General features: G+C 39.5%; 1 protein-coding gene across 4 annotated transcripts in view; it reads right to left on the bottom strand.

The window, feature by feature from the left end:
• Positions 1-8263: 8263 nt before the first annotated feature.
• Positions 8264-16126, bottom strand: part of pax8 (paired box 8) — a 17090-nt gene continuing 9227 nt past the window's right edge. For all 4 annotated transcript variants that reach the window (XM_052111702.1, XM_052111708.1, XM_052111694.1 and 1 more), the window contains 9 exons: positions 15291-15488; positions 15122-15198; positions 14910-15035; positions 13913-14079; positions 13684-13789; positions 13279-13497; positions 13052-13153; positions 9686-9772; positions 8264-9196 (listed from right to left, as the gene is read on the bottom strand). In XM_052111702.1, the coding sequence (XP_051967662.1) occupies positions 9126-9196; positions 9686-9772; positions 13052-13153; positions 13279-13497; positions 13684-13789; positions 13913-14079; positions 14910-15035; positions 15122-15198; positions 15291-15488 (1153 nt within the window). In that variant the 3' untranslated portion in view covers positions 8264-9125. The remainder of the gene's footprint in view (positions 9197-9685; positions 9773-13051; positions 13154-13278; positions 13498-13683; positions 13790-13912; positions 14080-14909; positions 15036-15121; positions 15199-15290; positions 15489-16126) is intronic.

Here is a 16126-nt window from a genome sequence, read left to right as displayed (position 1 = left end):
TTCAGCTGTGAGTACACTTGTGTTAGATGATGGAGGTCATGTCTGTGGACACCGGCGGATGATGCTTTTGAGTCGTCTTGTTGTTTTTGTTCCTGCTGAAGGGTATTGTAGCCGCTTGTCAGGCCTGGTTGAGTAAATAAAAAGGCAAGTGGAGGTTTTCTTCATTAAGGTTCCTGACCAGCTCTCAGACACTTACATCTGCTCTGCCTCCATCTCTCTCATTTCTCGCTTGATCTATCACAAAAATTCCAGACATCATTCCTCTTCTTCCTGTTTCTCTCATTTCTTATAAGACACTTTTATATCTGTATGTTAACTCAATTGTAATTGTATAGCCCCTTTCACAACACACATCGTTTCAAAGCAGCTTTACAGAAGATCAGACATTAACAGACATTAAAACTGTAATATCTATAATGTCTTAGAGTCATCATTGTGTAGTTTTATAAAATATGATTGTCAATCGTGTTTAAAAATAAGTAAATGAAAGTGACTGTGGCAAGGAACACAAAACTCCATAAGATGTGGATTAATGGAGAAAAATAACCTTGGGAGAAACCAGACTCACTGTGGGGGCCAGTTCCCCTCTGACTAACATCATGAATATAATGTAAATATTACTTATGTATAGTTAAAGTCATGGTTTAAAATTATTAAACTAAGTAAGTGTTAAGGGTCAGTGTTTAAACATCGATTTTATTTGAACTGTAAGATTAATGAGCAATGTCTTTGAAGTCCATCCTGGATTAACTGCAGAAGTTCACATAGATGCAAATGTTCACTTTGCTCTGTAGCTCCACACAATGCCATTTGAAGCTCCAATAAGCACATAAAGGAAACATAAAAGTAATCCATATGACTCCAGTGGTTTAATTCATGTGTACATATGTGATATGATAGATGTGGGTGAGAAACCGATCAATATTTGGGTCATTTTGTATTGTAAATGTCCACTTTCACATTCAGATGTGAGAGTGAAACTAAACAGGTACCATGGTGGAGATTTATAGTAAAAAAAGGTCATAAATATTGATCTGTTCATCACCCACTTCTGTCATATCACTTCTGAAGACATGGATTAAACTACTGGAGTCATATGGATTACTTGTATGCTGCCTTTATGTGCTTTTTTTTATGTGCAACAGAAATTCAATTTTGTTGTTTTTATTATATAAAAAATATTAAACATAAATGAATAAGGAATTTTACAACAAATATTTATTCCTCAAAGGCTTTAGAACAACTTCAAAAAAATATAAAGAAACAAAACAACTATTTACATTTCTGTGACTATAGTCACCATACGTTTTTTTTTGTTGTTGAAAAACACAGAAGAAAATATAAAAGGAACAAAAATGTTCATTTGAATGGAATATTCTGTATCAATTTAGTAACATCCAAAAACCACCACTAGATGGCACTGTGCACTGCATTTGAAAGACTTGAAAGATTGATGTGCTTTTCATCAGTCGTTCTTTTCTTACATGTTGTGCCACATATGAAAGCAGTTACGCTCTGGCTGTAGGCAGAGTGGCACATTACACTCATTGCATTTCCATGAGGTGTCTTTTCTTGGGAGCCCATCTGCCTTACATTTCTCACACCTCAGCCTTGCAACTGGTTGTGAGATTGGCACAGGTGTATGTCCAGTTCTCCTCTGTACAGGCATGGCCCCGACTGTGACACCACACAGCTCAGCCACAAGCTGCTCCACGTAGGCCCTGTGGGTGATGAGCTGGTTGGCTGGTGTGTTCCTCAGCTTTTGAAGTTCTCTGCACATTATAAAGCCATTGGTCACAGCAATGTCAATAAAATGAAAGAACATGGTTCTGTACCATCTTCTGGTTGTGTGGTGAACTGAGTAATACTGTATCAGCTGGTCCGATAAGTCCACTCCCCCCATGTACATGTTGTAATCAACAATAGGTTTTGGTACTGGTATGTTTGTCTCCTCCCAGGATCCATCCCTCTTTTTCAGCTTCCTCTTGACAGTGTCGCCATCATAAGCAACATGGACACTGCTGCACATTGCCACCTCCCTGTTGTCCATCCACTTGGTGAAGACAAGGTTACCTTCTCTTATCCACCTGAGAGATCCTCTGGGGGATTTCTTGGTCAGTTGGTTTATTTTTGTTTATGGAGCCTCCTTCCTCCCCTCACGTATGGTACCACAGGCTCCAAAATTGAGGGACAGCAGGTGCCTGAAGAGTTTTGGGCTGGTGTAAAAATTATCACAGTAGAGGTGATAACCACTGCCTAGGAAAGATGGCCTCATCAATTCCACCACAGAGTCAAATGAGAGCCCTAGCCCAGAGGCCAACCTGCTTTTACCTGTGTATATATTGAAGTCACAGGTATAGCCATTGCTGGAGTCTGCCAGCACAAACAGCTTTATCCTCCACTTGGTGGGTTTCGCTTTCATGTACTGGGTCATCCCAGTTCTTGCCTTGGTGGCCACCATCCTCTCATCAATGGAAAGCTGCTTCTTGGGATGGTAGGCAGACTGACAGGCGGCCTTTATCTCAGTCGTCAGTGGCTTCAAGCGAAAGAGTGTGTCATACTCATCTGGCTGAGTCTGCTTCTTTCTGTCATTCACAACGTCTTCCTCTGGGTCACTCATATGGATGTTCCAAGATATGGTACGGAACCGATCCCTTGTCATCACAGTGTATGGAAAATTCACAGAAAAAATGTTTTTTCTCTTCCAATAGTCACTTAATGCTGGGAGCTTTAGAACTCCCATGTACAAAACTAAACCTATGAATTTGAACATCTCTGCAGTGTTGATGGTGATCCACTTGTACCTTTTCCCAGCAGCAATGTTTCTCTCTGCCAGCTTGTTTGTGTTGGCACACAATGTCCTGATTGTATCAGCACTAAAAAAGTGCTTGAAAAGGCAGAGGGGGCTTTGCTCTACAGAGGTGTCCAATTGCACTCCAGGTTCCAGTCTGGGGCAAAACCTATGTGGAATGGGGGCCACATCAGGATCCTTTTCGGTCTTCCATCCTTGTTCCAGCTGGTCTGGTGGTGCTGGACATCTGACAGGTGAAAGTGACTGGCCTACTGGGGAGCCAAACTGACTCTGTGACACAGAGGGCCTCCTTCCCCTATGAGGTGACCTCAAGGCAGGGGTTGCAGATGATCTTGGTGGCTCTGTGGCAGTGCTGGAGGAGCCGGGTCGAGGACGAATAATGGGGGCTGCAGGAGGAGCAGAAGCAGTGCTGTGTAGAAGAGGGTGAGCGATCGAGGTCCTGGATTCAGCTGATGTACTCGGCTGCTCTGTGGTTTCCTGATTTAGACTAAAACACACAGATTTTGTCATTAGTTTAGATTCCCACATATCAAAAGTTATTTCTGAAAAGCTACAATAAAATTTCCCTAAAAAAACATTACAATAAAATAGACAAGCAAAGTAAACGAAATAGCTTATAAATGAAGATGGACTACATGCGGCCAAAACGTGCACATTATTTTGGCGCACATTATTTGATTACTGCTCCGTTATTTCTGAAAAGCTAAAATAAAATTATTTTACTAAAAAAACGATACAATAGCCTACATATTAGACAATATATTAGCAGCAATATTGCATTCATAACTACTTACTCCTCAAATGGATCGATTCCGTCCAAGATTTGATCCTCTTCACACGAATCAAACCGATCTGGATCAGATCCGTCCTCACTCTCATCGCTGTCGTCAAAAAGGATTTCAACAACTTGGTTGCGAGTGAATCTTGGTTGTGCCATATTTTTCTTTGAAAATAATCAATTGCCAAGTACAAATAAGCGTAGGCTAGCTCCAAATATGCGCGTCCAAAGACAGTGTATAAAAGGTTGCGTCAGCAAACAATTTGGGAATCACACGTGGAATTGATTCCAAACCCCTCCCCCTTTTTACGTTCCTAGGACATCTGACAACGTCATTCTTTGTTTTTGGTCTGTGATTGGTTCACACACAGGTCTGTGATTGGTTTACACACACCAACAGCATTTTATATCATTAGATAAAATAAAGTACAATTTCTTTGTTTTGCGGTAAATTACTATAGATTTGCACTAAAATACGGAAGGCTTATCATTCGCTGAAGTCAACACAGTCTATGCAGACGACTGTCAGCTTTTTCATAAAAAAAAAGTAAGTTAATACCATGATCCATTCCGAAGTTATTAATAGATATGTCAGGGGTGCGCACATTGACACTCTAGAGTGTCAGTCGACTTTCAAGGTTAAGCCCCTGAACTTTTTTCATGATTCTCACGTTTCACTTCACAAAGAAAATCAGTTTTTTGATTTTGCCTGTTTTCGCCCAGTAGCTACTCAATCTCTCCATGATAAAAAGCAGTTTCCTTCAGTTCTCTGCAGAAATGACCATCAGCTGGATTTTAAGGCCCTCACATTTTTGGTCAGCGGTTGAAAACGTCCTGCTCCGGCCAGCAGGTGGAAATGCTGTTAGATTTCTGTGGGCACGTGGCCCCCTGGGCTGTTCATTAATGCGGCACAATCCATTACATCAAAACCTCAATCAGTATCCAAAGTTGGCAACACAGGGTAAACATTATTTGATGAAATGCATTATAAATGGGAATGAATACATCAATGTTACAAGGTAGATATTTGAAATATTTGATAGTTTTGATGTACCATCTATGTTGCTGTCTGATAACAGTTTCCTAATGTTGGGCAAATGAGTTGTTCCTACTTGAGCTCAGCAGCTAATGCATGATGGCATAGTTACATCTGAGATGAGTTGCTACACCTCAGTTAAATGTAGTCTGACATCTTAAAGCATATTATAAATCATATTTTCAGATGTCAAGACATGCAGAATATAACTACATTTTCAGAAAACAGACAGACAGTTTCAGCACAAGATGTCTGACATGACCCATGAGAGATCAGTAAATGAGAAGCACATTGATTTATTCAGAAGACCAGACCACACTTCTAGTATCTGCACATGACTTCACTTGACTCCAAGACTCAAATCATTACATTGGCGCCCTGTTAAATCTAGAGTGGACTATAAGTGCTCTTGGTTGGGTTCAAAGCCTTACATGACTTGGGCCCTTGTTATGTGAACGAACTCATAGTGGTCCAGACCTCGGCTCGTTGATTAAGGACCTCCCAAAACACAGCCCTCCGTGTTCACCGAACTAGACTTTGTACCAAGGCTGATCGAGCTTTCTCAGTTTATGGTCCACGTATTTGGAATGATCTGTCTCCTCATCGTCGCAATTTAGACTACATGGTGCTCTTCAAGAAGGATTTAAAAACGGATCCCTTCAAACAGGCGTTCCCAACCCCTTTACTTATCCAATAATAATAATAATAATTATAATTATACATCGCATTTATAAAACACTTTACAATAGGATATTTCAGGATTTGGATGTAGATGTTAAAAAGTGAACTGTTAGTTTTGTAAAATGCTTTGTTTCAATATTTTTCATTTATATGTCCCTAAGGATCTATCAAGAAGTATCTTTCTAATCTGGATGCTTAAAGTTTATAAAGAAAAATAATCTGTTCATTGATGATTATTATGATTTTTCCATTTAACTTTAGTTAAGTCAAAAAGTTGCTTGGTTTGGCCAAATGAATGGTCTATATTCTATAGTAGTTCTCAAATGTAAGATAATGATATGTTTGGATAATGAACCTGCTGTCATTCAGGGATCTGTACACTTGAGGAACTCTGTCTAGTCCACATCTAACCCCACTATTTCAGGACAATGAGCTCACCAGAAACCATCACTGATTAATTGTCTTTGGAAAGGGTGCTGATTTGATGTGATAAACGGACAATGTTTACATTAATAATCTATGTGCTGATAAAATGTATTAATGAGGCTGTTTCATTCACTCACTCTTCTGTCAAAGCTACAATGACCCTCTTCGCTCACACATAAAGGAGACACAACCACATGATTTCAGCTGACACATCTCTTAATTTATTTTGACAGACAAATATTGTCTACCCGACCATTCTGAAGGGGATTTTGCGTTTGTTGATGACTAATGTCTCAGTCCAAGATACAAATGCAAAGTTTCCAGGCGAGCGGTCCAGGACAGTAGAGCGTAAACCAAGACTGAAGTATTAGCACACACAACAGCGAGCTGCCTTTTTGGCTGCAACTCTTGAAGGGCCCCTGTCTGCCTCTCTTTTGGCTCCTGTGATGACAGTAACGCATGCCCACACACTCCTGGCCCCAAATCTCTCTCTCTCTATCTCTCTCTCTCTCTCTCTCTCTCTCTGCCCTCTGCGGCAGCCCCATTTTCAGATGCTTTGTCCTCTCTCAGCTGTTCCAGCCCGGTGCCCATATTGTGCTTCTGGACTCATTACTGGCAAACCGACAGCCCAAGCGCCATGCTAATAGGACTACAGTCACCCTGTGTGAAAGAGAGAGAGCGCTAACAGTGTGAATGGGGCAGAAAAGGGAGGAAGTATTATCATTGTTTTACAGCCACATTCTAGTTGTTCTATGTGTCTTTTGAATTGCAGTGGTGTCGAGGTTTGATAGTCGTGGTTGTGGGGGCACAGCTGGCAGACATTATTGAGGATGATGACAGGAGGGATTCTGTGTAATATTTGACTCCATGTTGGAGACACTTTCGTTTTTACATAAGCTGAAGTGTTTTCAGTAAAGCTGTGACAGATCAGGAGAGTCTTTACACCTTTAGTGAGTTCAAATGAAAATGAAACTTGTTGACGTGTTGGCCTTGTTTTAAGGGGTTACATGCAAATCAATAAACTGACAGCGCCAGACAAAATTGGCAGAGATTTTAAAGTGATCAGGGTTTTCTCAGGAGACTGATAAAGGCGTAAAGGCTACGGGCTAAATGGGGTTGTGCTCAAATTGTTTTCACCTTTCAATGATAAAACGACACAATTTAAACTGTTACTTTGAAATACTTTATATTGTTGGTTTATTTACATCAGACTGTGTCTTAAATCAGTGAATTGTGATCTCACAACGATTATCCCTAATGCAGTCATAACGCCTTAAGAAAGAGTGCAGCACATACTGACAGTTTTTGGTTACTTTAGTGTTATCAGGGGGTTTGATGTATTTTTCTTTTTTCACATTCATTTCACACGTGTCTATCACATATATGTGGTCTCGTTTCATGAATACATTGTGTACTTTTTTCACCATCTACTTCAGAAAAAAGAAAGTGAAATGTTATAATGTACCCAATTGGCAGGGCATGTTACAGCTTAAAACCCCCTCTAACAAATGTATCTGATCTAATTAAAAAGCCTAGAAGATAAACGACATTTTCATGTCAATAAAAGACATTTATTAACTATGTCATATTTAATATAGCAATAACTAGACACTTGACAATAAATAAACAACAAAGCCACAGCATTGACCGAAATAATGCATGGATTGATGACGCATTAAGTGGAATTATGTAAATGACAGATCTGACTGCATGGAATCGAATATTGTTTTTTGGAATTGGGGCGCAACTGGGATTTACTGGTCACTTCTGCTTCTGAGATTAAACACATGTAAAATGTTAAGAGATGAAAATCATACCAAGTTTGCCACATTAGAAATAAACAGTAAAAACAGAGATGAAAATGTACTTTCATGTGAACTTTAAAATGAACTTTTGACTATATCTTTTTCTGTATCTACGCAGTGTTGATATGCAACAAGTGAACTAATGAAGTTTCTTCTTACCAGCGTGTGTGGAAACGTTTAAAGCACGTGTGTGACAACTAGCCCCGCGTATGTTTTGACCATAGCCTACCGGAGAAAAACCCAAACGTAGACGCGGTTCTGTGCAAACCCAAGACATAAAGATGTCAAAGCAATTAGATAAAAAGAATTTGGGCTCTAGTCTGTTCTAATATAATTACCGACACGAAACAAACAGCAACGTTCATATTGAGGAAGTTTGAAAGACAGTCTTCATTGTGTCCGGTGTAACGGGGCTCATTCATCACCCGGTGGCGGATCCAGGTGGGCCGTGTCCTCGTTAAAGCGCCATTAAAAGAGGCGCGAAATCATTGCAAATAAAAGTACGTGATGCAGAAAATAAAAAGGAAATGAAACAGATGCGCATGTTTTCAGGATCATTGCTTTTGTCCCTTCATCTGTTCTGCTGAACTGAGAAAAATATGCAACATAATAAACTAGATTTAGAAATGAAAACACCATCAACAACAACCGAGAAGTATTAATAAAACATGAAGAATGAGAATTCTGCAAGCTTGATTTCGTTTTAATGAGTCTAAATCCGTTTCTGAAAGGGAAACACGGGAGGACGCTGCTGTGTCATGCTTTATTTCATTCAAAATAATTTTGTAGAAATTATTAATTTACATTTGAATAATATAATTGACAGAACAATCAAACTTAATTTCTGAAACTCACAGAAATAAAATTATGACAAACTGTAAGATATCAAGTTTTGAATCTAATGAATGCCGCAATAATCACATAAAAGAATTTCATTTTGTACATATTGCCCCAAAACATATGAACACAACTTCTGAATGTCATGATGGGGAAATACAGTGAATTGAAAAGAGAAACTGAATGAGTTAATGAAAGGCAACAGCGTTATATATGAATATGGGATGAATGAGTGACAACTTTAAATACTCATAGTTCTGTAGATATCAATCCATTTACCTTAAATACAAACTACACCAGCCCAACACGATCTTTACTCATTCATCCCGAATGCACTTCACTTTCTCAAGCAGAAGAACGATGAATTCTGATGCTGTTTATTTGGTATTATTCCTCCAGTGGGACTGCTCACTGCTTTCATTGTGTGGATATACTGCCGCTTTTATTCAGGTTGTGTTGCTACTCTTAAGTTTTGGATATAAAAAATACAACTAGATGTTTCACAGACTCTTGTGGTCATGAATCTATGAAAACAGTTCACAACAGAAATGTCTTTGGCTACAGAGAAATATAAATACAGGTGTCTTCTCTGCGACTGCTGGAAAATCTTCTTGCTCAAGATGTAAACTGGAAATTTGCCTTCAACGGGAAACCAATAGATTTACAGGCAACAAAAGGTGTCGTCCGTCAATATGTTTGAGTTTTTTCACTAAATACTCCATTGTGAAAGCGACAGAAGTTTCCCTGGAGCTAGAGATGATCGTATGCGGCGGTGGACGGATGAGCCGCTCGTGAAGCTGAACTGTAATAATATGGAGAACCTGCAGAGGAGGAAACATATTATTGTATTTTGAGCAATGTAGATTTTTGTTGATTATTTTGTATTATTGAAACGTCTGTTTGTCTAAGTTCTAATGACATCACTGGGTTAAGGGTTAATTGTCGTCTTGTGACTCTGGCCTTATTTCTTTCCACAGAAGGACTCAATAGCCTCAAGGCAAAGTTGCACAAGGTAAATTTACTTCATACTGTGTGTGTGTGTGTGTGTGTGTGTGTGTGTGTGTGTGTGTGTGTGTTCTGCCTGCCAAAGTACATGTGACTGAAATTTTATGCAATAGTTGAAGGGCACGGTGGCTTTTTTCTTACAGGTCATTAATGCATTTGATCAAATATACAGTGAATACCTTTTACTCCAACACCTTTACCCAGAACTATAAAATGTAACTATGTGGGATTTCCCAGATCAACAAAATGGAGAAGACTGATAATCCACATGAGACTGTAGACTGGTGGATATTCGCTGGACTTACCCAAGATAGTGGAGTTGGTGAATCTCCAGGCGTCACTGTACGAGGTGTAGGTCGGATGGCTGTACGTCTGACTCGTGTATTCTGGACCTAAAAGCAAACACACATTCAGTTACAAACAGAAAACAACACAACAACAACAATGTCAACATGTGTTTGAGAAGCTGCAATAAAGAGGCTGAAATATTTGAGAATGAGCCCCTCAGTTTCAGACTCCTGGAGCGTCTTCAACTTTGAAGCGACAAGAAATTCAGATTCGTTGTTATGCTTGAAGTTCAACCTCTCTGACATTTTGTCAGTTATGTCCATCAAGAAGGTTGTTTAATGTCATTTTTAAATGTATGTTTGACTGAGATGTGCCGCTCAGTGCGAGTCCGTTTGTGCTTTTGGCAGCTGGAGTTCTAGCACATCATTCACTCGACGGTTAGAGCTGCTTGTAAACCATTAATCCAGCGGCTACTCACCGGTGCGTACAGTCAGACTCCTCCAGCGTCCCTCACTTTCTCCTTTAGCCTTTCATGCTCGTGCCGCCCCCCTTGGCCATTCTTCTTTTTACATTCCAATATCTAATTGGTAATTATGGGAGCAGGATTGAATCCCCCTCCCCCATTCAGTGAGTAATTGTGTATGAACGCTTCCTCTTGGGGAGCCCACCAGAAAAATAATAAATCAGACCCTCTCATTTCGCGCTTCGCAGGGCAGACTTCATAAAAAACCACTCAATCGAGCTCTGCTGCATTTCTCTCTTATTCCTCATGGCTTTTGTTTCTTAATGCATATATTCTACATATACTCTGTCTCTCTTTCCACGTAGGTTGTACTTTAATTCTGGTGTATTTCTGCTTTGATCTCTCTCTCTTTTCACACTGCTAATGCTCGCCCCTTCGCGGGCCCCTGTGCGGTTGCTGTGGTTCTGTGTGGTCGGGTGTCAAGGGCCGCAGCAGGCGTGGGCAGTAGGGCGGAACTCCTGCTCTGTTCTCTCAGACCTCTTCTGCCACTCACCAAAGCCAACGGGCTACTGATTAACCCACCGTCCCCCTGTTAATCTCTAAACCGCCCTCACAGCAGCTCTCACACTCGGTGTGCTTCAGAAACCTACACTGCACAACGTTTATGCTTTTATCAGAACACCGATGTTCATGATTTCAAAGAACATTTTTACATTTTCTCAAAAATAAATAAATGTGAGCGGTGCTTACCATTGCTAAACTCACTGCTATTATGCTGGGGACCTTTCATTGGGTTTAACACGTTGACATGTGGTTGCTAGGGCAGCAGTTCTTCATGTTTTTTTTTGGTCACACCCCTCTTTAAAAGTAGGACCCCTCCTTGGTTTTAGTACAAATAAAAATTTGATCTGAATTCAAGTCTGTTTCAAAAAATACTAAATAAATATATAAAAAAAATACAATTGATCAATTCAAATGAATACAATGATGCTTAGACTTGCTCTTTTTTGTTTTGCGTAATAATGAAAAGTTACATTCTTCATTTCAATTAAAAAACATAAATGAACTGTTGGTTGTTTGGCCTACATTGTTTTGTTTTTCTGTATTTCTGTATAAGCATTTTCATCACAAACTTTAAAAAAATACATATCCAAAAATAGAATAAATAAAAAAATGTAATCTGTGGAACAGAAGGATGAGGGATGAAAGGATGGTGATTGTGAATGTCAAGCTTCAGAAGCTCATAAAAGTAATCCATATCACTCGAGTACTATATTTCAAGTCTTCTGAAGCCACACGAATGCGTTGTGTGAAGAACAGACCGAAATGTAAGTGTTAATTCAATGAAATCTTCCCCTTTGTTTCCATTATAAGAACCTGACAGCACATAGAGAAGAAAACACTTGCCGCTGCAGCCAGTTTGAATGAGATTGAGGATAAATGGGTGCACCCCACACTTTAAAATCGATTGTGCGGGTGGTCTTGTTTAGTGGTATCTAGTGTGGTTGCGCCTGATCAGAAGAGTCCTGCGCCCTCAAGTCTTGATATTCTGGTCTTTATATATGACTCGAGTCCTCCATACATGCCTGTTTTATGGTCCGCTCATGTAAAAGGCAATGGCAAATCTCTCCTCAACAAGCCGCATATTTTGAGCTATTTCACAAATGAATTACTCACACCTTCAGAACCATTTCAAATGAACCAGTAGAGGCTAAAAGTGATGAAAATGGTGACGCGTTACAGGATATATATATATATATATTCCCATAAACTGTATATTCATATATATATTTGACCTAAAATCTTCATGTTGATAAAAATGAATCCATGGACACATTATTCAGTAAAGCAGGGCTTTTCAAAGTTTTTGATGCCAAGGACCCACTAATACGATGATCCCCCTTTCAGGGACCCCTTCCTAAAATATAAAGACAGCCATTTATTTTTATTTCTAAAGACGCATTTTTACAGTGTGAGAAAAATATTTTGTGGCCATGATGTTTTGAAGAAAACTTGTTAGCAAAAGGTTTTATGCCAAATAATATTGTCTGAGGGGATAAAAATGAGAAATCTTTTCAAATTTAGTTTAAAACACGTGTCCAGATGGTAGAAATCATAATCTTTGTGTCCGGATTTAATGACTTGAAAATGTTATGTGTTGCAACATCAAGTAAAACGTATTAAAATACTATTCTTGCACATTGAATATATGAGATATATATATATATATATAATTTACCTTGAAAAATATGTTTGAATTTTTTTTTTTTAAATGAATAATTAAGTTGCGTTGACTATATTTATATATATTTTATTTTATTTCTGAGTGAAGAATATCAAGATGTTTTCTCCGGGTTACAGCAAATGGCCTTGTGAAATATAAATCACATTTTAAAACACAGTTGTTATTTTTAAGAAAGATTCATTAAAGATTATTCAGCACTACTCATGCCAACTTGAATTATTTCAAGATTTTAACTTTTAATTACACCATATTTTTGACTGTCTCTGGATGGTCACGTCACATGACATTTTTGACTTTAAGCCCCAGAAAAATATAAAAATGACTTCAAAATTTGAAAACATGTCCATCAAGAGGTGTATCAAGTCATTGTTTTGTGTGAATTATATCTCTCATAGACCTAGACAAAAAAAACGAGCATCACGTCACTGAAGCAAAATGAAATAATTATCTGACCCTAATTGAATTCTTAAATTGATATAAAATACTACTGCATGTAATCAAATATTGACTTTGTAGAAGTGTATTTTTATAGAATAAAATGATAACGATTAATCTCGTGATTTTAGAGCAGTGTTTAGAATGAAGAATGACACCGATTCGGATTGAGAACCGCTGATGTAAACAACCCAATTACAACACGAGAAATGAATACACAGTAAGTGAGTGAATTCTCACCTGCAACCATTCCAGTGATGGTGGATGATGAGAAACCCGTCTGAGCAGCTGAAGGGATGTGTGGAGGGTAACCGGGCAACATTGAGCTCGCCACATCTCGTCCTGAAACAGTTCGTGAAAACGCTCATTGCTTTGTTTGGAGGTACCAAAACAAAAACCTTTCATTTAACATGGAACAGTCGTGATGTAACTGTGATGACAGATCGATGGTTTGGATGTATTAATACCTGCGATGAGTGACGGACTGCTGAACGGCCCCATAACAGGTGCATGATGGGAAAATGAGCTGAAGCCATGAGATAAATGAGCGGAGCCGGCGCAACTGTTACTGATGGATGTGAGCTCCAGGAAAGCTGAATTAGGGATGATGTTGGGGGAGGGACTTGAGCTGTTCTCCTCGGGTGGCATTTCCTGTTTCAGACAGAGTGGGAGGGGCTGTAGGGCTTCTGAGGTGGAGCCATGCATTGACAGATAGGTGGAAGAATCAATTTATCAGCGTTAATGGATATGAAAATGAATGGGTTGCAATTATCACAGACTTGATGAGCACATATGCTAAATGATGACACAAATGAAAGAAATAGAAGAAGAATGTAAATGAGAGAGAATGGCACACAAACAATCATTATTACCTGTGACCACCGTGTATCCCTGATGTGCTGCCAGGTTTCGACTGATAGTGGAGCCACTTTTACCCTCATCCAAACTGCCATTGATGAGCGAGAGAGGATACGGCGACTGCAGGAGGGTTAGCATTATCAACATCGTTGTCCATTTAGTTACTTTAGTTATAATAAAAGGCTTTTTTTTTCTCCAGAAGTGTTCTTGATGTCATATAACATCAGTGTGTCACTGCAGTACCTGCTCTGTTTTCCCGGCCGCAGTCGAGCTGAATGCGTCTGCACTGTAGTGACACTGGAATCCGCAGTCGAGGTGCTGCGAGGGGAAGTGATCCGTTCTCAACTGTTTCCTGGCTCCACCGCTACTGCTCTGAGAGTCCACGCTGTGCCGACAGCTCTCCTGATCGCCTGACAGACCAACACAGTTTCACACAAGCTCTAAAACATTGTAATAGGCTCTTTATTCAGTGATAACTGTTTTGGGAGAGTTAATGCCTTTGATAAACACACGACCTGGTCTCTTGGCCAAAACACAGGTCTACAATTCTCCAATTACCTAGTCTACACAGTGGCATTACCCATTTTATAGCGCCAGGTGTGTGCAATATCAACGTTGGTGCCCACTTCACATTTTGATTAAGAGCTGCTCAGTTAGGTGTTGCATACATTCCATTCAGATGTGAGCGTGAAGAGTTTAGTTTCTGCAACACTATCGCCACCAAACGGAATTGCAAAAATAAATATTGTTCTCAAAACCGCTTTTGAATACGTTGATAAAGCAAACTGTTCTCCCGCCCCCCGACACACACCTTTGGTTGAGTGAATGTTTTTGTGTCAGCTGGACGGGAAGCTCAAAACCAACAGAGGACCTTTTTATAGCACCACAGAGAACTGTGTTACCAGTTTTTGAGAAAATGAACCTCCAAATGGCTTCCTTATAATTGTCTCTGCATATTAAACTGGGATAGAAGAAAGTATTTGAACAGTGAACTAGTTACACGCTTCAGAATTAAAAGCAGTATAACTGTTACTCCCATTGAGACAAATCAGCACTGACTCTTTTCTAATGGATTTTAATCTTAAAGATCCAAAATTGAACCACAACATTTCCTGATCTGTAATCTGAACAAGCATGTTAAATAGCAATATGAATGAAATGTCTAGAGCTGCTGTTGTCGTTCAGTGTCGTCTACATCAGCGAATGACACTACATCTAATAATGTGATCTTCTCACTCACTGTCGTCATGGTTTCTCTTGCTGTCGCTGCTGGTCTGTGGGATTCCCAGCAGTCCACTGATGGAGTACGTGGAGCCCAGAGAATCCGACTGAGGAGATTCTGGAGGGGTGACCGTTGAGCTGGGAACTATGAACAATTAAAACATTAACTGGAAAACAATCTTGAGAAGTGTATATATATATACGATAGAAGTGTGAGATGTATTTTCGTACTCAGTGTTTGTCCAGGACTGACACCTTTAGTGTCCAGAGGAAGATTGAATGGCTGCTGAACTTTAGTGCGAATGATCCTTTAAGAGAAGATAAACATGTATGTTTATGTACTGAGTTCACAAATAAAGTGACTCTTTGACCTGTCGTCGGTGAGGTCCAAGTTCATTACCTGTTAATGGAACTGACGCTGGGCACCGTGTCTCCGTCACAAACACCCTCCGCCAGCAATCTGTCTCTGATCTCCCACGCAAACATTGTGGGGTTCTGACGCTTGTACTCGGCGATCTTCTCCACCACTTGAGGAGTCGCGACTTTCGGCTTTGAGCCACCGATGACTCCTGGTTTAATGCTGCCCGTCTCATAGTACCTGAAAGAGACATCAGTACAAGACATTATAGCTCATCGCATTATATAAAAGAGCTACGATTAAGCAGTGGGGCACAAGAAGATATATCAGGAATATAGTCACTGATTGTTACATCATACAAATTTTGACAAATTTTTATCAAAACATTTTATGAATAAAATTCATGAAAATCTGTGACATGTAAACTGCAGTTAATGGCTGTTCTCTTTGTTCCGTCTCAATTCAGAGCTGTTACTGGATTGTGTATTTATTCCTGATATTGTACATCACCCAGACGTCTATTTGATGTGTGTGTTTACATCTGGAAGACGTATTTTTTACCTCGTTTGCTCATCTGCTATACATCTATAAGACGTTTCCTCTCGGATGTCAATAAGCCATTCATCACATGTCTTTGAGACGTTTATGAATGATTGTAAATCTGACGTTTCTAAGATGTTCAGCAGATGTTCATTGATCTAAAGTATGTGTGCTATATGAGTTAACACGACTGGAACACTGCATTGACCAATCAGCTTCTAAGACTGAAGCTATTTGTTTACAAATGTGTTTAGAATATGAAATCATAAATTCAGTTGGAAGCGTCCTGCTATTTCTCAGCTTGTTAAAGTGTGTGTGTGTGTGTGTGTGTGTGTGTG

Source organism: Xyrauchen texanus, chromosome 3, assembly GCF_025860055.1.
Source record: "Xyrauchen texanus isolate HMW12.3.18 chromosome 3, RBS_HiC_50CHRs, whole genome shotgun sequence".
Classification (NCBI taxonomy): Eukaryota; Metazoa; Chordata; class Actinopteri; order Cypriniformes; family Catostomidae; genus Xyrauchen; species Xyrauchen texanus.
Note: the sequence above shows the minus strand (reverse complement) of the source record. Positions and strands in the feature narration are given on the sequence as shown.